This window comes from Plectrocnemia conspersa, unplaced genomic scaffold (assembly GCF_051122295.1).
Source record: "Plectrocnemia conspersa isolate PC_06_02 unplaced genomic scaffold, ASM5112229v1 ptg000008l, whole genome shotgun sequence".
Lineage (NCBI taxonomy): Eukaryota > Metazoa > Arthropoda > Insecta > Trichoptera > Polycentropodidae > Plectrocnemia > Plectrocnemia conspersa.
In genome coordinates this window covers 10,753,604-10,777,861 of record NW_028277172.1, presented here as the reverse complement: position 1 = coordinate 10,777,861, position 24,258 = coordinate 10,753,604, and the positions used below count along the sequence as shown (strand labels likewise).

At 33.8% G+C, this 24,258-nt stretch overlaps 1 protein-coding gene across 5 annotated transcripts; it reads right to left on the bottom strand.

The window, feature by feature from the left end:
• Positions 1-1,937: 1,937 nt before the first annotated feature.
• Positions 1,938-20,957, bottom strand: LOC148232958 (lysine-specific demethylase 5B-like). Of its 5 annotated transcripts, none has more exons than XM_088190804.1 (28): positions 20,708-20,957; positions 16,856-16,933; positions 16,643-16,781; positions 16,418-16,575; positions 16,198-16,341; positions 15,746-15,857; positions 13,722-13,930; positions 13,471-13,632; positions 12,798-12,914; positions 12,212-12,323; positions 12,009-12,145; positions 10,544-10,803; positions 10,364-10,475; positions 10,104-10,298; positions 9,844-10,022; positions 9,599-9,770; positions 9,319-9,520; positions 8,614-8,804; positions 8,393-8,545; positions 7,703-8,316; positions 7,513-7,631; positions 6,933-7,431; positions 6,484-6,628; positions 6,207-6,426; positions 5,783-5,910; positions 5,596-5,713; positions 5,371-5,523; positions 1,938-3,855 (listed from the first exon to the last, which is right to left on the bottom strand). In XM_088190804.1, the coding sequence occupies exons 1-28, from the start codon at positions 20,882-20,884 to the stop codon at positions 3,449-3,451; spliced, it is 5,412 nt and encodes a 1,803-aa protein (XP_088046930.1). In that variant the 5' UTR covers positions 20,885-20,957; the 3' UTR covers positions 1,938-3,448. The 5 variants fall into 5 exon arrangements, with proteins under 5 accessions (XP_088046930.1, XP_088046933.1, XP_088046931.1 ...); XM_088190807.1 differs by having other exon boundaries at positions 6,484-6,622; XM_088190805.1 differs by having other exon boundaries at positions 12,804-12,914.
• Between the last annotated feature and the right edge of the window lie 3,301 nt (positions 20,958-24,258).

Genomic DNA, 24,258 nt, shown 5'->3' with positions numbered 1-24,258 from the left:
TATTTCCATTTCATTAAGATTCATAGTATATCATAATTCATAGTATAAATAATGACATGCAATTTTCTGGCCAACTTCAATGAGTCCCCCGTTTAGAATCCACGTCAAAAGCAATAAAATCGTGCCAACACACTCGCAGTGGAAACGCTCGGTTATCGAGCGTTCATATTAGGACGTTATACAACAATATTACGAATAATAAGTGAGATATTACGAATAATAAGTGTATATATATTTATTTTTTTTGCTAATAAATATGCTATAAAACATTTTTAACCTTTACTTTTTTATCTAAGATTTTTTCTAACGAAATTATGTTATTTATTTTACTACAATAACCGAAATTTTGAAACAAAACGGTGAATCAAGCTGGCTAACGAACTTAGCGGAGATATTCACAAGGTTTAAATATTTAAAAAAAAAAATTATGACGATATGATTAAAACTACGGCACTTACCATGTCCTTAGAAACCGTTATATTCCATTATTAATAAAACAAAAAATATTGAAAAATATTTTTTTTTTGAATTTCTATTATAGAACATTTTTGATCTTTTAACTTTTTCCTCTAAGATTTTTTTATAGTTACAATTTTCAAACAAAATGGCGGATTAGAAAGGCTAACGAACATATCCGAGATATTTTACTTCTAAATTAAAAAATAAAATAGTGTCTCATTACAAATTTAAATATTTCAAATTCTACAAACTCATAAAATTTACGTTCGCTCGACTTCAAATGTTGGTCTGATGTTTTACTTTTAATAAAACATATATATTTTAAAATAATTTCTGGCTATTTTTAAAGACATATAATTTATTAAAGATGTATATATAAATAACTATTGGCAATGTCTTCGCAGTACTGGCTAACCAGTATAGAATCTATACTGGGTAGCCAGTAACGGAACATATACTATAGATTCAATTACTGGCTACCCAAACTCATATAATATTTATTCTTGTTTTTGATAATGAAAACCTACAATGAAAGATATTAAAAAACAAGCAATACTTACGAGTCGATGAAATAAATTTATTTATTCAAGAAACGATGCCAGTTGGAACATGTTCATTTTACTCAGACGAAGAAAAATCTAACCTTCAATGAATTCAAGTGGATTATTACAGCACAAACTAACGCTCAAAGTTGATAGCCTTGTTATGCTGATAAGAAATTTAAATTCACATAAACTGTATACATAAATGTGGTTGATGGTGATGGTGGTGGAGACAGCAATCTTAACTGACGCTTTACATGGCGAGATATTTATTTAAAGAATTTCATTCATTAAATTTCAAATTAATCTAGGTTTTGCCACGACAATAAATAAGTCAAATAAATTGTCTTGGAAGATGAATGTATCTAACAAAAAAAGATCAACAGTCTAATGATGAAGTATATGATATAATATATGCAGTACACAGAACTTTCCCACATTATTAATGTTAAGATGAAATTAGTCATCTTTTGATCGAATTATTGGAAATAAAAATCATTCAATAATTATTATTTTATATTTAAAACAATATTTATATTTTACATACACATTTATTACTAACACAAAAGTGCTACAATTGCGATTTGTTTATCATACTCTCAACTTCACTAATTACCCTGAAAATGCAATTACAAAAATATCAAATAGCTACCGAATAGTGCATATTATCAATCTCCACGACAATTAAGTTACAAAAAAATACGATACAATAAAGAAATCTAAATCTTATAAAACACTACCGAATCTTAGATATTTATAGACTGAGTGATAATGTCCAACTTTTAAGGAGTATCAATTTGAAACTGACGCTTAAACTAATCTCACACTTATTTGTTGTCAAGATTTTATTAGTAATAATTAAATTTTACACAAAAACGCTATAATAAATTTATATTTTAAAAAGGCAGGTAATTGAGATTTGTATTAAAAAATCAATTTTGTAGTTCACAACGTATTTTATTCATTTTAAAATAAATCACATAGTTCACTCAAGTATATGAATTAAAGTATGCGAATTCAGTCAAACAATCAACTAAAAACTTTTAAAAAGACATACAAGAATAAAGATAATTATATTTAAATATTTATATAAAGTTAAACGCTGGTACTCTTCCGTTTAGGTGCATTAACATTAAAAATAGTCTCAAAGCTAAATTAAGAAGCCCATGATCTAAAAACCTAAAATGAAAAAATAAATCACATTTGATAGATACCAGTTTTGAATATGTAAAGTAGATGGTTTAAAAATCGATATATGCATATAAATATACATAAACATATATATATATTTATTAAAACCGGGATCTACCAGACACAAAAAATTGTAGAAAATACTTCCATTACAACTTGTATGATGTGCATAACGCATGTTTGTCTATTTTATTTTGCTGAATTTCAAAGCTTGATGCACAAATACAAAATCAGCACAATGCTAAATATGAGGATGATGATGATGAATGAATCAGTCAAAATTAATGTGTTATCTCATAATCTTCACATCTCTTATTAACATTACATAAGTATCTCTATGTATAAGGAACGCATCAAAAGCATACATTTTCAAGTTATTGTCAAATTTTGTATTGTTTAATAAATTTAAGCTCTAAGCACTCTAACGAAAACTGTATTATTTTTATTTGTTCCTTTCTTTGAACTTGTGGTGATTTTAGAATCAAAAGTGCAAAGATCGTCGAGATAAGCACAATAAAATGAAAGAGTGATTTTGACAATTGTTTATGAACAGCAATGTAAATGTAGAAATGCATAAATTAACATACTTGAAAAGAAAAATCATCATCACTCTATATTACACATTAGTTTATAACATAATAATACTTAAATCTGATATAATATAAAAATAGCACTGTACCTAGTAATGTATCTTCAATATATACAAACATACACGCATGCATCTTTCGCACACACATATATACATTAATATATATGAATGTGTATATACACATCAATAGCCAATTGACTTACGACTAATCAATTAACGATATTTTTGACTTATAATGATTCAACACATGAGACGTAGGTATATTTTATCCTAATATATTTTCATCTAGAATATACATCTAATAGAAATCCCGTCAAGTTATTTTCATTAAAAGCGCTATGATACAAGTAGAGATTTGGATCAATGAGAAGAGCAAAATATATTTCATATATTCTTATATCTAGAACTAAACCCACATAGCTCTCAATTAACACATTAATTTAACTAATGTATACATATTTATATAATATATATTTATAATTATTTAATTCGAATCATACATAAAAAAAATTGAGAAAAATTATGATATCTATACATATATAAAGATAATTACACAAATCGACTCTGTAACAACTTGTTACTGTCAATTAGTGAAAGATGTTAATTCAATCTAAATTTTACAACATTTTAAAGCTTACAAATGAAACAATTTATGGTACACTCTGATTCACTTTTCGTCTTTCAAATCGTCAATCTGAGACGACAAATCGTGCAGTTTGCTGTCGGTCATGTCCATGTCGTCGTTCCTTATCGACATAGCTTTCTCTGACAGCAAACTGGCCTGAGACGAGTCATCTTCGACGCCGTTTGAAAACTTGCCTGAGTCCGATTTGATATTGGAGAGTGGCTCATCGTCTTCCTTGTTGTCCTTGATTGAATCCTTGTTCTGGTCTTCCGCCAAACTTAGATGCGAATATTCGCGAGATCGTTTCGAGCGAGGTTCCGAGGGACTAGTGCAAGCCACGCAATAGTAATCTTCGTCTGCTTTGATGGATAATTTGGAAAGCCCGACGCAATGAAGATGGAACCATTTTTCGCATTTACCATCGCACTGCACCCAATCGACTTCTTTGCCTATAAAAATACATTAAAATAAAATTTATTTACTCAACAAAAAACGGCAAGATCGAAATATAAATAAAAAAATAAAAAAAATAGTTTTAATTTTTTTTTAAATGCAAATTAAGCTTCTGAACACTTTTTGCATACGACATTTTTCAGTAGGATTTCATTTTGCAAAGTTATGACACTTTTAATTTTTACATTGGCCGCTATTTTGTAAAAAAAAATTATATTTTTTTTTCATACAGAACGTACAGGAGGTGCTCGGTAGTTTTATACGTACTAAAAATTTAATTTTTAATCTTTAAAACTAAGCAGTTAAGAGCGTTAACTCTTCTGAAAGTCTGAAATGGCTCGTATGGAGATCCGATCGAACTGATAGATCGCTTGTTTTGAAGCAAAAAACTATTTTTTTATATTTTATTTAGAAGAAGTTTAGGCTTTTAAACGTTTCATATATAGCGATCTTTTCGTTAAAATTTAAACCTACTGAGTTACGAGTGTTTAAGTTTTTATACTTGTCGCCATTTTGCAAAAAATTGACACATTGGATTTTGCTAGTGAACATATACAGGATGCTTAAGAATTCTATACTGTCCCCAAAATGTAACTTTAAATATGTATAAACAACCTTAACTATATTGCAAGTCTTATAAGCGTATGTATGGTGGGTCTATCGACGGGTTTTGGAAAAAAAAAACTTTTTTTTATTTTTTTAAACGGTATCATAAGTATATTCGAAAGCTCTATTTTGTATCAAAAATTCAAGTTTATATCTTTAAAAGGAACTAAATACTAGCGTTAAATATATGCCAAGTTGCATAAAAGCTCATACGGGTGCCCAGTCAAATTACCATAAGACTCGTTTTTTAAAATAAAAAAAAATAAAATATTTTTTTTAAATGCAAATTAAGCTTCTGAACACTTTTTGCATTCGACATTTTTCAGTAAGACTTCATTTTGCAAAGTTATGACACTTTTAATTTTTACATTGGCCGCCATTTTGTAAAAAAAAAATTTCAACATTTTTCCGGCCCGCGAGATTCATCACACTTTTACAAAATATATTTATTTTATAATAGCTAAAGTAGTGAAAACCAATGTATTATTTGTGCATCCATATATTCTAAACTTAACTGTCGATATTATGAGAAAAAATTAACTTTGATTTTAAAATAATATTCTTGCGAATATATGACGGCGAATATATATTATCTATGTTTACATGTAAGAATAATAGTAAACACAATAATAATAACTCATGTTTCAATTTTTCACTCCAAAAAAATGTCTATAGTGTATCTAAATATAATATGGGGATATATAATTTTATATGTGGCCCGTGGAGTTACGATGCATTTCCAAAGCAAGATCATTTGGGTTGGCCACCGCTGATCTAGATGATGCGCAGTGGTAATGGCACTATATAATTAAATACAACTCAATTATTTTATAATTTTTTTTATCTCAGTTACAAGCATATTATACAAATTGGGATCATACTCTCTGATAATATAGAATACACACCTATTGGACGTAAGCATGTATGAGCGGCGCAATCTTCATCGTCATCATTTGAACTTTGATTTCCAGAGCTTGTATCATCTGTAGTTGACGTATGACGACCAGCAGCTTTCTCGTCGTCTCCTTCGTTATTATCTTTGCGAGATTTATGAAAGCCTGAAAATATAAACCTCTCAATAACTGCGATCCATTTATAATATATAAAACATTACTTAAAGATATACATACCGCGACGACCTCTTCCTGCTGGTTTTTCCGGAGCTTTTCCTGCTAGAGTGCGTCTTCGACGCTCCTGTTTAGCTAGATAATGCTTCTTCATCATCAATCCACTTCCACTAGATATATTCTGAAATGGATTAGTATTAATAAAATATTGAACACATAAATAGGTTCATTATACGTTTTATATATACACCTGTAAATTTTGTTTGCGATTCAAATAATTGGTACCCGATGGAGTAACATTCGAACCACCCCTTCGAGCAACTCCGCCAGCTGTCGGCGTCGGTGATTTTCTCGCTTTCTTGATAGGCACAGCTTTACCTGAATTATATAATATATATAAAACATACATCAACACATTACGCATTCGTATATAAGCGGAAATTCTCGGTCTGTTAAAAATAATATAACTTAAACTTATAAAATTTCATGCAAACGCAATCAAGATTTAAACTTTTATCAAGAGATGGTAATATATTAATTTATTATTGTTTTAATAACGTGAAAAAATTTCACTTTTTGTCAAAATATAAAAATATATAAGTACACTTAAATTATGCGAAAATAGCAGACCGTAATGTGTTAATATGAATACATCGTAAGCACAGGCTATTTACCGTCTTTTGTTCGTCGAGGTCGTTTCAGGTGATTTCGTCTATGTAGAGTTGTAACCGAAGAAGTACTCCTCTTCATTGAAATAGGCACCGAAGTTGCACAGTAGCTTGTGCCAGTCACGGGCACTCTGCCCCTTCGTTCGTTCCAAACACCAAACAATTCGCGATTGTCTCGAGTGGCTTTAATAACGTTCCATATTTTGGGGATTTCATCGACTGTTATCTAATTTAAAGAAAGAATGTTAGAGAGAATCTCATTTAAAAATCCAAAAAACTATACCTCTAGTAAATCGCCTTCTATCATTAAATCGGTGAATCTGTTCAATATGTTCTGCGGTAATTTTACTCGGTTTGCAATAGGAGATGCGTTCCTCGGTTGCGTTTGGGGTGATGCTGAATAAGCATGCTCAGATGCCGAACTGTTTCTAATACACACCAAATAAGGTTAAAATTAATTTCATAATATTGAAATGCACAAATTGAAATGTAAGACGAGGATGTATGTTTTCACCGATGCTATCAAATACACTGCAGAAAATGCTAGTCTCTGAACTACAAAGATAAATAAACCATATGATGCACTGTTAAATATGGTTGGTATTGATCTACGGATGAGAAATTTATAAATGACTACTTTGGCAAGCATGCGTAACATCGTTGCCTTTGAATGTGGTGTTGAATATGGATGTTGAGGATTTGGTGATTTATGATAATCAGTTAGGAATATACCTATTCGGAGGTTGATCAGTCGATGGGGTGGTTCCTTCTCCGCTCGAGTTAAGCAGCGAATTTTTAGAGCCCTTCTTTGATTCGGGTGTTTTCTCTGGCTTCTCCTTGATATTTATTTGTGTCTCGACGTTTTCAGTAGTAGGAGCCGAATTAACAGTGGCATAAGCTCGAGCCGCTTCTTTATTCAGCATCAATACTCTCGCTTTATCTTGCCATGCCATGGCACGTTCGGTAAGGCACTGCAGCGCCTCTCCTTCGCAAAGGCGTACCGGCAATTTCTGCAGAGACATCAACACTCCGAGTATATTGTTTAGCTTGGGCCGTTTTGTGCGCAAGCAGTTGTGGCAAATATATCTGCTTGAGCCCGGATTCTGGTTCTCAGACAAATCGACGGTGCCTGGTTCAAACACAAATTTGTCCTTCGGTTCTAGGAACGGTGGCAATGGAGGTGGTGACGTTGGCGGAATGATAAGCGAGTTTTTGTTCTGGATACAAATGGCTGAAAATAATAATAAGTACAATTAGTTACAAATGTATATTTGTAAAATACATAGAGAGCATAATCTATTGTAATTCTCACCGTGGAACCAGTCTTTGCATAATTGGCATTGAGTCATTAGACCATACTGCCGCTTTTGACAGTAACAATAAGTGACGCCTGGTTGTTGTACTCGTACGTCTTTACGAAGATTTCGTGCTCTGTATAATTACAAAAGGATTAACGAGACTGCTTTATATAGCTATTTAATAGCTAATCCTTAAAAACTTACCTTAACTCTCTCATATTGGAGAGCTCTGTTTCTTCGGCTGCTTTGATAGCTGCCACTATCAGAGTGGGGCACCGATCTTCGGAGAATATTTTCATAAAATTATCCATCTCGGCGCTCGGATTGCCATGGATGAAGTTCGCCATCGGTGTATTTATCACGGAATACATATAACCGGTGCTATGTCTTCCTTGCGCGTTGCTAGCGTTTTTCCGCGTTCCCGTCAGTATGTCGGTGCGGGGGCTGAGCGCCTCTAAGAGACCCAACATCCAATTACTGTTCAAGAACATCTTTGCTGTCACATCTTTCCACTCCATAGCTTTGTTCAAGTCTTTCGACAGCGCCTCTTTCTCGATCAAATTGATGGGTATGGTGGAGCCCTTTTTGATTAGTGCGTCCAACGTGTGATAGTATGGATACGATTCGTTCCTACGCATCTCTTCCACCTTATCGAGCCAATCTTTACCTTGATTTATGGCATTGATCAACTGCTGCTTACTGGGTAAGTAAGCTTCGATACTCTCGCCTTCTTCTAACAGAGCCTCGGTTTCCTCGAGAGACTGATGCTCGGCATTCGGAGAAAGAATATTTTTGGTTTTTTCCTCCCATTTTTCAACCTATTAATAATAAATTTCATCAGTTTATATATTTACACATATGCACTAAAATAATAAAATAATTAAAAAAACTTACTTCAGTTTTTAGAGTATTGAGATAAGCAAGTTGAATTTCAACTCGATAGGACGGTTGTATTTTCATACCGTTTTCGAGCAACTTAGTGATTTTTTCCAAACTCAACGAATCATAATCTTCACGGTGTAACTTGACTTCTTCCAAAAATTTTTCCTACATAAGTAACGATAATGAATGCTATGCAAAAATGTGTATATTAAAATCAAAAGAAACAATCAAACCTGCTGTAATCTATTTATTATGTTCGGCAAACAAGGAAGCTGGATACAAAGTGCTGATCCTTTATCAGCGCAAGCTTCCAGTTCTTTGATTCTTAGTTGTGATCCTGTAGAACCTGGTTCCGTAGCCAATAACTTTTCGGCACTCTTCTCCAAATCAATAGTCTGACGTAAGATTTCTTTTACAGCAGAACCTAAAAATGAATCAATTCCATTAATTACTGTTATTATTGTCCATTCATTAAATAACCAGTAAAAACCAAGATTCTTCGCAATCATTCTCAAGCCCTTCTTTTCTTAACACATTAGGTGCATCGAACACGGCTCCCGTGTCCATACATATATTATAGCCACGCGTTAAAACACGGGAGACATGTTCAGTTCGATTTTATTTTTAGATTACTTTGTGAAGACTTTTATGACAAGAAAATATTTTTTTTAAACTAAAATTCCTTGAGAAACGTTCGGACTAAATCAAAAATATCAGATAAATCGGAAAGATTTAAATATCTGCCACCTTGAGAAGAGATAACCCACGAATTTGAGTTTATCCTCAAAACGGCTGTTTCTAATCTGCCTTAGCGGCCAACGGCAATTCTTTATAATTTTTGTAGCTTTTTTATGTATTTCAAATTTGCAAAATTCGTCAGCCCTTCATGAATCACCAAATAATTTGTTCACAATGAACATGTTAACCAATAATAATACCTTCGGGTAACACACAAGCAAGTCCGTCGATCTCCTCACAAAACAGAGTCAGCTCCTCGATGGTGAGGCGATATTTCAAATCGGCGCTGTGACGAGTCCTCGTTCTCATTTTGTTCAAATCCAACTGGTGAATGACAGACGCGCACTTTTCTGCGTCTTCGATGGCGATTTCAAGGGCACGCATTAAATCTGACTTTTGCATCTAAAACGTGTACCATTTACTTGAGAAAATTGATCATGATTATTATAATCAGATTAAGGACGGTGGGTTGATCGCTACCTTTAACTCTTGTGCCCGTTTCAGGTGTGCTCGCAGACCTTCGAGGTCGCAACTCTTGGGCGTTTCCGGATCAAGTGCTTTCGAAACAGCGTCGGCCCATTCTCGAAACGTTTCCGATCGGCGTTTTAATTTTTCGAGCATCATCGGCAGCTCATCCAAGGTGTAACGATACCTAAAAATAAATATAAAAGATACATTCGCATATATGAAAATTTACATACAATAGAGTGGCGACAAAGGCAAACCTTAGTTTGTGTTTTGCAGGGGGACATTCACACAACGATGCGTAATGTCTTAGGCAGACGATGTTCGACGAGCACGAACAAGCTACGGCTGATAAGAAACAAGTCGTTTTGCAGAATGAGCATTGTCTTTCGTCGTCAATGAGCAACTCAAAAGCGTCACGCTCTGCCTTTGTCACGCCCTATAGATATTGAAATTGCAATGTTAAAATATCAATAAGTTCGTTTGTGATTTTTTTAACATATTAATATATTATACAGACCCATTCGAGTAGACTTTTTCTAAGTTTACGCTCGTCATTTAGCATGTTACGCATATCTTGATACGTCGCTAACGCGACTGAGGCTTCTAGCGACTCTGCTTCCAGTGCCATTTTGCACACCAGTTCGTCATGAGAGAATACGCAGAAACGACGCAAGTTGGAATAATGAGTGATGCACTCTCTACCGATTTTAAGCTAAATAAAAATAAAGCAATTAGTACACAGTCAAAAATATATTCCTTTAATACTCAAATATTTACCCAATCGGCAGGTGTAAAGTTGACAGCTTCAGCAAAATTATAACCTTGATTGAATCCAGCGTGATATGCTCGCGGAAAAGTTATTACAAATTCACCGGCGTTTTGATCAGTTCTAAAATTAAATCAAAATTGTTATCAACTGTAACTATGCGTATTAAAAACATACAAAAATTTAAGCACCTGTAAACTGGCACACCAGCTTGCATCAATATGTTAGGATTCATGATAGTCACAAGCTGATGGAGGAGATCTGGTTGCCATTGAAACAGTTCCGGAGCCGCTGAACGCATTGTCGTTTCAAAGAGTTCGGCTTTCGATCCGGGTACACCGTACCATGTTTTCGGTTCACCCCAATGCATGTAATTAATAGAGTAGCTCCAATGGTCTTCGTTATGCCAGCAGAATGTCGCGAAGCACATTCCAACGTACATCCAAGGCACCTAAAACAATTTATCAATAAATATTTTATATATTAGATTATTCTGAAATTAATATCGTTTTGAAAATGAAGCAATAAAATACTTTCTTTTTATTATTCTTGATAAATTATTCCAAAAAATAATTGCCCTCGTTAGATAAAACTTTAAGCCACCTCTCTTTCAACTTTTTTTTAACTTTTTGGTACCTTCACTTACATTATTATTTTTTTCATTCAATGTTGCATAGACAGGAAAAGATGATAATCGGAAGGAGCAATACCAGGAGAGTATGAGATATAAGGTATTACTTTCCAACCTAAGTCCTTATCCATCGTCACTTGAGTTCTATTGATAATTGATGGCCTTTTTCATATTAATTAGATATTTCGATAGTCTAACTGCTCACAATACATCATTCCTGTAATCGTATGACCGGGTCGAAAAATTTCATAGTGTATGATTCCTACACTATCCCACCAAATACACAAAAATATTTTTTTGGAGCAAGTCTGGGCTTCACCGTTGGTATTGCTACCTGCTTCTTTGATAACCATTGTTTTTTACGTCTATGATCGTCACATAGCATCCATTTTCGTATCTGGTCACCAGATGATATACAAATGGTGTTTTTTCTTCAAGATCTAGGAATTCTCGCCAAGCGCACACACATGATGCTTTGTTCTCGTCCATCCATACGCCTTGCCTCCAATTCTTCCCGATTTTTTCATATGATCATGAATGGTGGATTCGGAGAATCCGAGCTTCTCTGCCAGCTGATGAATAGTTTGGAGTCGGATTGTTTTCAATTTCTGTAGTCAATACGTCTTTATCCAATTTTGCAGGTCTTCCATGTCCAGGACTGTTTTTAATATCGAAATCTCTGGCACTTGTGAAGATCTAATACATCCCCCAATACATCACAAATATTTTTTATTGCAGAAGTGACAGATATTTTTTTTAAAACTCAAATAGCATGCAATTTTGGAAAAAAATTTCAGTCAGTATAAATTTTGCCATCACGTATGGGTGATTTTATTTTTATTTTTTTAGTTAAAATGGATGCCCCGAATGTTGATAAACGGAAAAATAACAAGACATGTGTTGACACAACGATGGGCAGAGCGCGACTAATAATCCAAACAGACCGATTAAAAAAAAACGACATTTCCGAATAACTTAATATATTATAATATTAGTATAATAAGATAATAGGATAATCTACATACCTTCATGCCGGAAATATCAGCATTGATATGACCAAGCACACTTCCTTCCAATATAGGAAGGTTATTTAAATTCCAGCTTGAATCGGCATATTCTTGGTCGCCAGGATACAAATGAAGGCTGGACTTGGTCGGAAAACCTGACGTTTAAAGAACAATTAAAAAAAGTACTGTTTTATTATATCAAAAAATGGTATAAAATGGACCTGATCCGTGATCCATCGAATGGAGATCGGCGCCATATTCGACTGTTACGTCCTCGTCAATGGAAGAAACAATTCTCCAGAACTCCTTTTCGACTGTTTGAGTTGGAACCATCTAATTGCGAATTGAAATCAAAAGGTGCAAAAATCAATTGATGAACAGTTAAAAATAAATCATTAATGCTATAAATACAGTAAAAATAATGACAAACTACACTTAACTACAATAAGAAGCATCTAGCTAGTATAATCATTCATATAATTTAAAAACCAATTCTCTCCTTTTCTTAAAAAAATGTTATTTAAAATATTTATTTAATTATAAAACATTCCAACAGAAGTAATCAATTAGTTCCACTATTTTGAAAAATCATCGGAGAGTATATTAGAGAAATATAGATTAACAGAAAGTTTTCTATAAATAAATTGTCTCTTTTATTATAATCATAATAATAAGTAATAAGTAAACTCACCTGACGAATTTAATCGTTTTTCTTTCTTTCTTATTAATATAATAATTTCAAATTATTTCAATATATTTCCAGACATGCACACTGCAAAATAATCAATAATAAAAATCCAAACTTACGTGTACCGGCATATTGAAGTATTCGGACTTGAACTGATCGGCCATCTCTCCAAACTGTTGCAAGGTGTACTCCCGTTGCGCCTGCTCAAATCCGAAAGCTTCGGTCGGCTTCGACACCTACAAAAACGTTAATATTTTCATTCAAACGTCGCAACAGTCTGACATATCTACACTTCTACTCATGCGGGTTAAAAAAAAGCATCATTTTGGCACAGGTCTCGTTAATATTTACACACTACTCATGCCAAATATTTAGAAAGAAAAATCGCCACCATCACCAGCAGTATGTATATCAATCTCTTCTCTCTTTGATAAAGATATTCGATATGACCTTGGAGGCACAATTGTTTTATGATACTGATTCATTCCGTTCACATGTCCGAAACCATCCTAACACTATTTTGCTTTTATTGACAATCGCGCTTCATCTTCTCACTTGAAAAGTATAAAGCAAAAACGCTATATCTTTAGCTTTCATTATAACTATCCATACAAATAGATAATAGAATGATGAGCAGTGATATTCTCGCAATTCTTGCTTTTAAGTAACTTCAAAAAGTTATTCAAGCAAAACGCCCGCAGTCGACGATGCTTCTATAATTTTCATTAGGCGTTTTTGCTTTAAAACCCCACACATCCTCTCATTATTTCATTCAGCGAAAAAGTATGTTACCTCTTGAGCTATACAACGAGGGCATCTCCAATCGCCTTTGGGGATGTTGTCGAGGGGTGGCATTAAGCAAAACGTGTGATAGGAGTCGTCGCATCCGTCACACAGTAACATTTGCTCTTCTACATCGCCTCGGCCGCAATTGTGACAGATGTATTTGGCAAGCTGGATACAATGTCGAATTAACATTGCATAAGTATGTTTGTTTGTCTCTTATAGATCATGTTGATTCGGACCGAGATCGGTGCACTTACCGGATCCACTATGCTTTTTTCGGTGTCCGGAGCAGCCGGTACGACGTTCACGGTCATGCTGACTTGACGCTTTGCTTGCAGCGAGGCCGTGCGCTGCGATTTAGTACGAATAGGACGCATGCTCGCCATTCCGGGACAAGTGGCGATCCTCGGTGCGTTAGCTGCCAGAGTAGCGGCACGACGCTTGCTCGGAGAGTCACGAAGAACGGCTACAAATAAAGAATAGCAATACTCGACATTGAAATCACTAATAATATTTGATACACAGGTTAAAACTGAAACCGATTAACCAGTTTTTCGTTCATTTAAAAAAAAACGAATACCGGCTTTTATGACTCGGCTCACTGGTTTTTTAATATTTTTTTTCAAAATATATAAATAACGCACAAAATCGATGAATAAATTCATAAACGAAGCGACAGCGATAAGACTGCCGTTTCTCAGAAAACCCATTCCAAAAAGTGTTTTCTCATTTTTTTGTGATAGGCTCGGCCAATACCTGATAAGAAATCAGCTGGTTGAGGTCAATATTAAAATAACCAATATTCTATGGTCGTCAAGTACCCTTTCAATTATGTTGGAGATTAGAAATACTGAATAATAAATGATTAAAAATACATTCATACAATGTTACCTCATCTTTTTCTCAAAATGTAGTTTAAAGTTAAAAAATCGGACACAAATTTCATTCGGTGTTTGGAAGATGTGTTATCATTATGTGTAAAACATATTCAATATTTTTAATATATTTCCTTCAAATTTTGGCTATGTATAAATATATAAAAATATAATTCAGTTGTATTTTTGTTGTCAATAAATTAGTTTTAATAAATTATAATGTATTTTATTTCAAATTTTTAACAATTTATAATTTATTATGTACATCTACTATGCAAAAAAAAAAATTAATGTATGTAAATTTTCAAATACAAAACATACTTTTTTCTTGCATTTCATTATCTATTTCTGGATATTTTACTATAAATACTATATTTCTAAGCAATGAAATTAGAATTTTTTAATATGACCAAAAAACCGTCCTAGACATCAGTATACTTGCAGAAAACGCCAGACTTTTAATCTTTATAAAATATTTTAATGGACAGTATTATAGAAATATACTGAAGGCGCTAACAAAGAAAAGTCTGGTCTTAGGGGATGAGTCTTTTTAGATGATAAAATATAGAGGATTAGGAATGTCTGAGAGCATTAATTAAAATGAAAAATATTCCATGTTGTGGGGCATTTCTCACTATCGTTTTGATTTTGCATAGTTTCGTACAGTTGGTATTACTATATACATTTACAGTAGACCCCCCTAATAACACGGTAAATTGGGGATGTGCTATTTGGATGCCATTTACTTATGTGTGAGCTAGCGAACCAAAGGGAGGATATCTCGCCACACATGCCTGATTCGTACATACGTATTGCAAAAAATTGTATGAGTATTTTCTAGTCCCCTAACTACACGCACCCAAATAGCACGACCCTAATTTACCGTGTTGTTTGGGGGGGATATACTGTATACGATAATATTAATCGTAGCAAACTTCTGCTTCGTGGACTTCTTAAATCAAAAATGTAAAAAATAATAGTACTTCAGTGCCCCCCCGCCTCCATAATGGATAGTGATGCAGGAGACCATCAGTAGCTAATGCAAAGGTTAACCCGACCGCAGTCGTCACTCGGACGATCAAGGAAGGACGCCTAGCCTAACGCCTGTCCGTGCAGCGTACAGGCGCGAAAGCTAGACTGGGTAATATCCGGTCCATGGGCCGATGGGCCGAAACTCCCGAGCCTAATGCGACCGTGGGAGGAGCCCATTTAAAAAAAAGTACTTCAGTGTATCAAAATATGCCTCTGCGTCTTTGTTCAAAATAATTACTAATGGGAGGAAAAATAAACAGTAAATACTGAATCAGAATGAAATTCTGCCCTGGTACATTCAGCAATTTCCAAGATGAAGGGCAGAAAAAATCATTAAAAGAACAATGCACCTAAAAAGTAATAGAAAAACTTACATTTCTTATCTTCGATTTCTGACAAGTTTTTAACGACCGATTGCCTCTTCTTCTTTTCGTTTCCATCAGAATTTTCATTCTGTATATTTTCAGCTTCCAAATCCTGATCACTCTGTAATATATAAATAACAATACATTTTAAAATACATAAATATATTAAGTTGAATGATAAAAAATTAAAAAATTATCAGTTTAACTTTAGAAACCTGAGTAAAATACAGTCATCCCTTCCCCTCCCCAACAAACGACAAATTTCGTTGAACTATTTTTTTTTAAAAGTTCAATTTCAAAAAATTAATTGTTTTGATATTAAGTAGTTATATTTATTTACTCTACAAATCTATGTGTAAATATAACGAGAACGGCTCTCTCAAATCTTAATGCCGGGCAAAGTCGAATATAGATATACATATATATATATATGTATCAACTAGAAAAATTGAACAACGTACATTGTGCTTTTTCCATCTCCTCGTTGTCGGTTTGTTTTCATTGTGAACTGGCGATTGGGGCACGTTCTTTTTTTCAGAACCGCGTCCTTTACATCCCGCACTATTGGACTTCTCAGGAGTGGCGTCTAACTTACTTTCAGGTTTCTAAGCAAAAAATATACATACACATACATATTAAACTATAAAAGACGCAACATATAAGAAAATAAATTATGTTTACAATATCGCCACTATCCCCTCTCTTGAACAAATCGAATGGATATAAGATCCTCTCATAATGACCCTTGAGGATTGAGCCGATTCCTTTCCCTTGAGGGTGTCCCATACGAACGGCGATCTTCGACCATTTTCTCTCCGCCGAGCATATTTCGAATCCGCCTTAAAAATATAATTCATATTACACCATACATTAACAAATTATATGCAAAGATTTCTTAATATATACCTGCTTCTTTGACGATCTTATGCAACGAAAAGAGATCGAGGGGCTTCCGTTCGACAGTCGGAATCTTCACATGCTGTCCTTGCAACTCCCAAAACTTGGCTATCTGATCCAAGAAATTCAACTTGACGCGAGTGATGGCCTGATCGAGTCATTATAAGCAAATTAATTAATATGAATAATTAAATAATACATAATTTATAGAGAAATTACAACCTCAAGCTCATTCAAGCGCTGAATTCTCGGTGTAAACCTCAACTTGTCTACGTCGACTGCGAAAGGCGGTTGCCACTCCTGAAACCGATTAATTAAATGTATATTATATTTTCTATAAAATGTTATTAAGCAAAGATGAACTTTAAATATGAATTAATCAATTACTTCATATTTGACAACAAAATAGTGTATTCATTTTTATCATGCCATTTTACACTTAAAGCTATCGATATTATAAGACAAGACGTTCACCACAAACTGGTTTCATTTAATAATTTGCACATATGTGTGAAAGCAATTAGTAAAATGCAACTAAACGTACAGTGAAGGGAGCTCAGCGCAAAACATAATTGTTTCATGCTATTAAAATAAATAACTCTAATTAGGATATGCAGTTGGAGGCATTCATAATGATTATATTCAGACATTTATGTAAATCGATACGTGAATATTATAATGCAGTAACGTTACGTGCAGGCATAGAGCAAGTTTAACACATACACAGTCGACGCAATACAACATCTATCTCTGCTAAGATTTAAATTTTCAATCAAAATATTCATTAAAATGTTTTGTCATAGGAAATATAATGACCTTGAAAATTAATTGATAATTTTAAAGGAAAATCTTACACATATTAGCTGTGTAAATTTTTTCTAAGAGCAAAATTGTGACAATATTAAGACAAACACTAAATGAATCGATACAATAATAATAAATAAACAAAGCTTTTCACGTAATACAAAAAGTAACAATACAAAACAAAGTTTATCAGTACACAGAGCTATTGATTAATTGTATCACAAAGACTTTAAATTTACTAATATCACAGTCGTTACTAATGTTTACTTATATGTAAAAACATTAAAATTTTCATTGTTTAATACATCTCAAATTAAATATTAACAAAAATCAGAGTTATGTAATGAAATGAAGTAAATTATTCATGAATATAATGTTCCTTTTGGACAGAAAAGAGCAAGAAAAAAGCAATATGAGAATGATTAGATAGAGCTTATCGTTCAATTCAAAATCAGGGTGAAAATTTTAATCGATTGTATATCTCAGAAATACTTTATCTGTAAATAATACAATAAAAATAATCAGTCATAAAATTAAGTGAAATAACTAATGGACTATTAAATACTTTTTAAGGATAAAACACTAGACTAAAAAAAGCTCATATTTAAACATTTATATATTTCTGTCTTATTGATATATATCCTCAAGTTATTGATCATATCGTATCACGCATGTTCAAAGTGTCAAATGTTAGTTTGCAACAACACATTTACGAAATGGATCACTTTAGCACCGCTCAAGGAGTTAAAATTGTTCTACAGAAATGACAATTCTGTACGAAGTGTGTATCGCAATTTATGGAATGATTATGGAAAATTTCATCGTCCTTCTGAGCGAACAATTTGCAGCATAGTGAAAAAATTTGAAGAGACTGGAAGCGTTGGTGAGGCATATTTCCACATCCCTGGGTATGTTAATAAGCAAACTTGTCTTCATGTGATCCACGCCCGAAGAGTGAATGTTTGGTGTGCTTTGTGGTCAAGTGGCATCATTAGTCCTCACTTTTGTAACCAAGTAGGCGCATAATAACCGATTATTTTTGGCACAAAATCAAAGATATGCGGTTACAACAAGAAGTTATTGTCCATAATTGCATACAAAATACATATCGCCTATCGCTCAGTTTTTTCTACGGATATTGTTAAATATTATTCAGCTCAAAAATAAATCTAAGCTTATTTACAAATCGCTCTTTTAAATATCCCTAGTCACAATCTAAACAATAATATTATTTTTTCTTCTATAAATTGCATCACCAGGTTCTTGGACGCAAACTGACTGGGCTTGAACTTTAAACAACTACATTCCGTGTGTATTACATTAAAAAAGTTATTATCAATGCACGTTTAATATTTTTCTGAATATAGCCTAAGCTGGAAAATCTTTATGAAAAAGCCGAGCGTTGATATTCAAAGTAAATTCAAGCAATTATATGCGATATTTCGTTGAAAATGTTATTTCATCATTTATTTTTGCAGATTATCACCAAAGAAGTTATTTTTGGCCCACCATACATTTCATTGTTTCAGAAAAATTAATTTAATTTTTCTTTTTAAAATACATTTTCTCAAAACTTGCAGATGAACTATTTTAAGAGATGTGCATTTAAATAAATACTTTGTTCCATAAAACGAATTGTTTGCGCATTTATATAAGACTTTTTCTTCAAAGAAGGAATCGTTGCAGAGAGATGTTCAAAGTGCTCGCTCGCAATTCGTTTTATGGAACAATTATTTTATAGACATATTGTTCATTTAAATTGTCCTCTAATATAATCATGTAAAACGCTTACTTTAAGATGTGCAATTAATCAGACTATGTTACATAATGTTTGTCTCTTTTCAATAGCAATGAATAGATATAATTTATATTTAAAGAATCACATTAAAACGCCATTTTACTGTTTCATTCTCTCAGATATTTATCTATTTTATTGTCATATTAGAAGGAAGGCAGTGGCGACTGTGTTACATACTAAAATAATATGTGAGATTATTAAAGTTTGTAAACATAATGAAAATTGAAATGGGAATGACTATGTAGATAATATTTCTTTTATTATGATGAAAAGAATGCAAAAAAATTATTGATTTTTTTAGAACAAAATGATATGAATTACATCATTCAATACTTTTTTCAATCATAAATTAATGGGAAAACAACAGGAATAAAGATAATAAAAAAACATATGTAATTGTACTTATCGGTCCCTTATATTGTAATGTTCCCTTTCAACAGTAAAATAAGGGAGAAAAAGCAATAAAAATAATTAATATAGTTGTAGAACATATAGAAAACCTAATCAGCTTTACATAATGAAATTTTTACAATATATTATTATGTGAATTTGGTCTTATATTTTAGATGTAAAGCATATTGCATAGGAATGGTATTGCTTTTCCATAGTAATTTAAGAGAAAGGCGATGAGATAGAGTTAATCAGTTTTTAATTACACAACTTAAACGACTCAAAAGCAATTAAAATACTTGTAGGACGAGAGTATAAATATTGATCCATTTCAAAAAATTGTAAAATTCAATGTAATAAATTAGTTTAAGACTAGTATTACATAATGTCTGTCCCTTACAATAGAATTAGGAATGGATTAACTATTGTTACATTCTCTTTAGGTATTGATCCATTTTATTGGCATATAAGAAGGAGTTGATTTTCAGTTAATTTGTAATCAATATTATTCCATTCGATTGTAACGTAAGAAAGAAGTAATTAGCTCAATATATTTGTGTGAATATAATATGTAAGCAAATGAAATAAATGCAATATGGAAATGAAAAAAGGCGATCAATATGAAAAATGTTATGTACTATTTCGGTTGATAATCTTATAGTGATTTGAATAATGGATTATAGTAGTGTATATGTATGTAATTGGATCTGGCAGTGTAATAATCGAACGACATAAAGAAGAGTGCATTTTCGTGCGAGTTTAAATATAGAAGAGCCCTCTATACACGAAAATAAATGTAGTAAATCGACGGGAGGCGTTCGTGCGTCGTTTGCAGTGAGTCTAATGGGGAAAGGTGGCATATGGGATGATGAAATTGTAGCAATGTGCTTTTTATGACGACGCTTTTTCGACGCTTAGGACGAATTGCCCCGCGCCGAATTGGATAGAGGCGCTGGAGATAGATCAATATTCGACGCGTCGAATGTCGAGTTGTGCAAGATGACGATATCGAATTCGGAAGTCGGGCGACGCTAGGGGGACGGCGGAGGGAGGCGGGGGCGCAGCGCTCGACGGGGGCTCACCGGCGGAGGCTTGATCTTGCAAATGCCGCACTGCTCGGCGATGGCGCGGATCTTGGCGATGTAGGCCAGCGGGTCGCGAAACTCCTGCGGGGTGGGCGCGAACACCGGCGCCTCCGGGGGCACCGCGAACGAAAAGGGCGAGCCCTCGCCCTCGGGGGCCTCCTCGCACTTGCCCATCGCTAGGCCATGCCCCGAAACTCGAGGCCGAAGCCGACCGACAGCTCTACTCGACTCCTCGGGGTTGCCGACTGAGGCGCGTCGGTGTTGCCAGCGCTCAAAACTAATCAATCGTCAAATAAACGCCGTCGCAATTAAAAGGTGTGATGCGAGCGTTTCGCTAAAACGAACGCTTTGTACTTTATAACACCCGTCAAAAAATAACATCTATAAAAAATATTATTATATTTATAATATAACTCCAATTTTATTTTTATTTTTACGCATTAATCTTTCGATAAACTTATATATTGGTGATGTGCCCAGGGATGAATGATTTCCCCTTTTTAAAGAATCAGTTGCACCTGATGTTTCATTTAGAACTCGGTTTTAATATTTATTATATCTACACTTGAATTATTATTTATCCAACTAAAATTTTAAAACTTTTAAAAAAACCCACGCAAATTTAATGATATCTACACATTTTTTTTACTAATCAAACATTTATTAAAAAAATAATATAAATTTAATACTCACCTCCGGATCCTATCGATGTAATTTTTTCGATTTAACGATTTTTTCATATATATCTGGCGGTATCCCGGCTATAACTCGGCAGATGTTGATTTTTAGCTGCTCCGACGTTTCCGGTTTGTCGACTTAGACACGACTTTTATAGCGTTAGGCTAGGTTCACACAGCAACAATACGATTCGATTTTTTCACATATATGGTTTTATCGAATACGAGTCAGCATTTCACACAATGACAATTTGATTCGATTTTTTAACATTAGCAAGAGCCACGGCTACGAGTATAAATTTAAAAATCAGCATTTACTTCTTGCTGCTCTAACACCCAATCTGCGTAAATTATTTGCTGTCCGCTGTCTCTGGGCTTTAGTTATTGTGTGATCTGAATTTTATACGGGCGTAGGTGCTAGTCCAGACCCAAAAAACGCCAAAGGGAGCCATAAGAAGAGCCCAAAAGCTGCGAACGCCAACAAATCGACAATTCTGGGCCTTCGGGCACACTTTTACTTACAGCAGCAATATTCTCAGCTGAACAGATGTCATGATGATGCACATACATTACCATATCTCCAACGCTTCCAGTGTCTTCACGTTTTGTTACTTCGTAGCGAATTGTTTGCTCAGTATGACGGCGACGTCTATACGGCGGCGCTTCCACTTAACACACATTAAATGGTACATATATAATATTTTATATATCTAATATATTTTTATTGTAAAGATTTCTGCAGATTTCATAAAAGGGGCGCGCTGATAACTCTGCATTTTATTTTACAAAAAATATTCTAAAACTAGGTATTAGTTAAACAGTTTTGAATAAATCCATTAAAACAACACACTGGACAAGAGTTATAAACCTTTCTGATGAAAGCCTTTAAAAATAGTTTTTAGTGTTTTAGATTGTGGATATAAAGGCATTGAGATATGCGCCGTAAATGACCGTTGGTTATTGTTTTATTTTAAATGGTCTGCATAAATTTGTCAATGTTATCGAAGATTCGCCCAACTTCTTTATACCTGCGGAGTGTTGACAATGTACGACACGCTCATGCATAGAGTAAAGATTCTTTACTCTATGCGCTCATGTCACAAATTTTATTTTTTCCTTACACAGTTGTTTGCCGCCCCGTGCAAATACCTATTTTGCCCCCCTCCCTTCCTAGATCTGGGCCTGCTTTCGATGTTTAAATCCATTTATTATCATTCGCGTGAGGTCATAATTCATCATTGACGACGACGCTTTTGTCGTCTTAAAGATTTCAATTCAATATTTTAATATTGAATTGAAATCTTTAAGACGACAAAAGCTATCCTATAAATGGCAAATGACTTTTAAGTCATTTGCCATTTATAGTAAATCATTATCTCTCTCTAAGTAAATCATTAAAACTCCCTACATAGCATTACAGTTATTTCCTAGTGCGGCAGTGGTTTGTAATTTGTAAAATGCATAAAAGCCATACAATCAATATGTTGAAAGAATCTTGATGTGCTTTTAAATTTCTACCTTGTGAATGATTGTTCACCGGTAAGTAGTATTTTTTCTTGTTTTCGAAGTAAGTACGGTTGTCGAGATCGTTATTTTAACCTGACATTATTTAATTTAGCACTATATAAATAACGATAAAATGTACTGTTTGTTAGTTACAGGTTTCACTGTATTAAATTCGGAAAATTGCAATGCCGCAGTAGTTATTGTATACTCTGTTCACAGTCAGTAGACAACATTTGACAGAAGTATTTCATTGGTCCGCTTTCACCGATTAAACCCATCAAACACCATTTCAATGTTTCGTCTATTGTAACGATTGGTGAATGATTTTTTGTTTCCGGTACCTCACTCGATGAGTGATTTTACGGTGAGCAGTAGAAGTATCCTTTCGCCCTAGTGTACTTAAACGGCGGATTTTTTCGTTATTTTCATTTAAACACATTAATTGCGCCAAAAATATTTTTAGCGTTATATAGCTAAGCTATTAATCTTGAAATTATTTTCTAGCAATGAGCTTAAACGAGAGTTAATAAAAAGTATTCAATATTTTTTATGACTTTCTTGACTGACTAATATCTTGTCGCGACTATTTTGCTGTTAATATACTAAACAGTTTGCTAGCCTTGTAGAGTTTTAGTCGACTATGCTATGATACTATAGTGGACAATTACCATTTTCGCGTTTTAGCAACAAACGCTATTCTCACGCTGACTCAGATGATATCAGAAGCAACGACGAGAGTTCCAGGTAAACGTAACGTCTAGGTATCCGTATCTTCTCCTAGTTGAATTTCGTAGTATAAAATTGCTAGGGCGGAGTACTGTGGGAACCGATACCGGTACCATACCTGGCGCTTTACTGATCGACACGTTTCTCTATCTTCACTTAACCATGTAAACAAATTATAACAACAACAGTTGCGGCCCGTAAGAATTTGTAGTGGTGGGGCCAGTGGCGTAGCTATGGTGGGGCGGAGGGGGCGGGCCGCCCCGGGCGGCATATTCGCGATGGAATCGTCTAGTGTGGTTCTTAACCCTGAATATATTAAAATTTATGCAAATCTACGGATAGTAAGGGCTTAACAATAATCAATTTATTATTTTTAAAAATGCTGATTTTATGACTCTGCAAAAAAATGTATGGGGGGGGGGCGGCAATTTTAAGGATTGCCCCGGGCGGCACATACCCTAGCTACGCCACTGGGTGGGGCTGCAGCAATAAAAGTTGAAGGATTGAAAAAAATATCCTTAATAAAACTAAAATATGTCCTATATAAGATATTAGATTAGACAAAAATAATTTACCGACTAAGCTACATACATAAAAATATTTAAAACACTTTTAATGTTTCATTCTGTACTAGAAGGG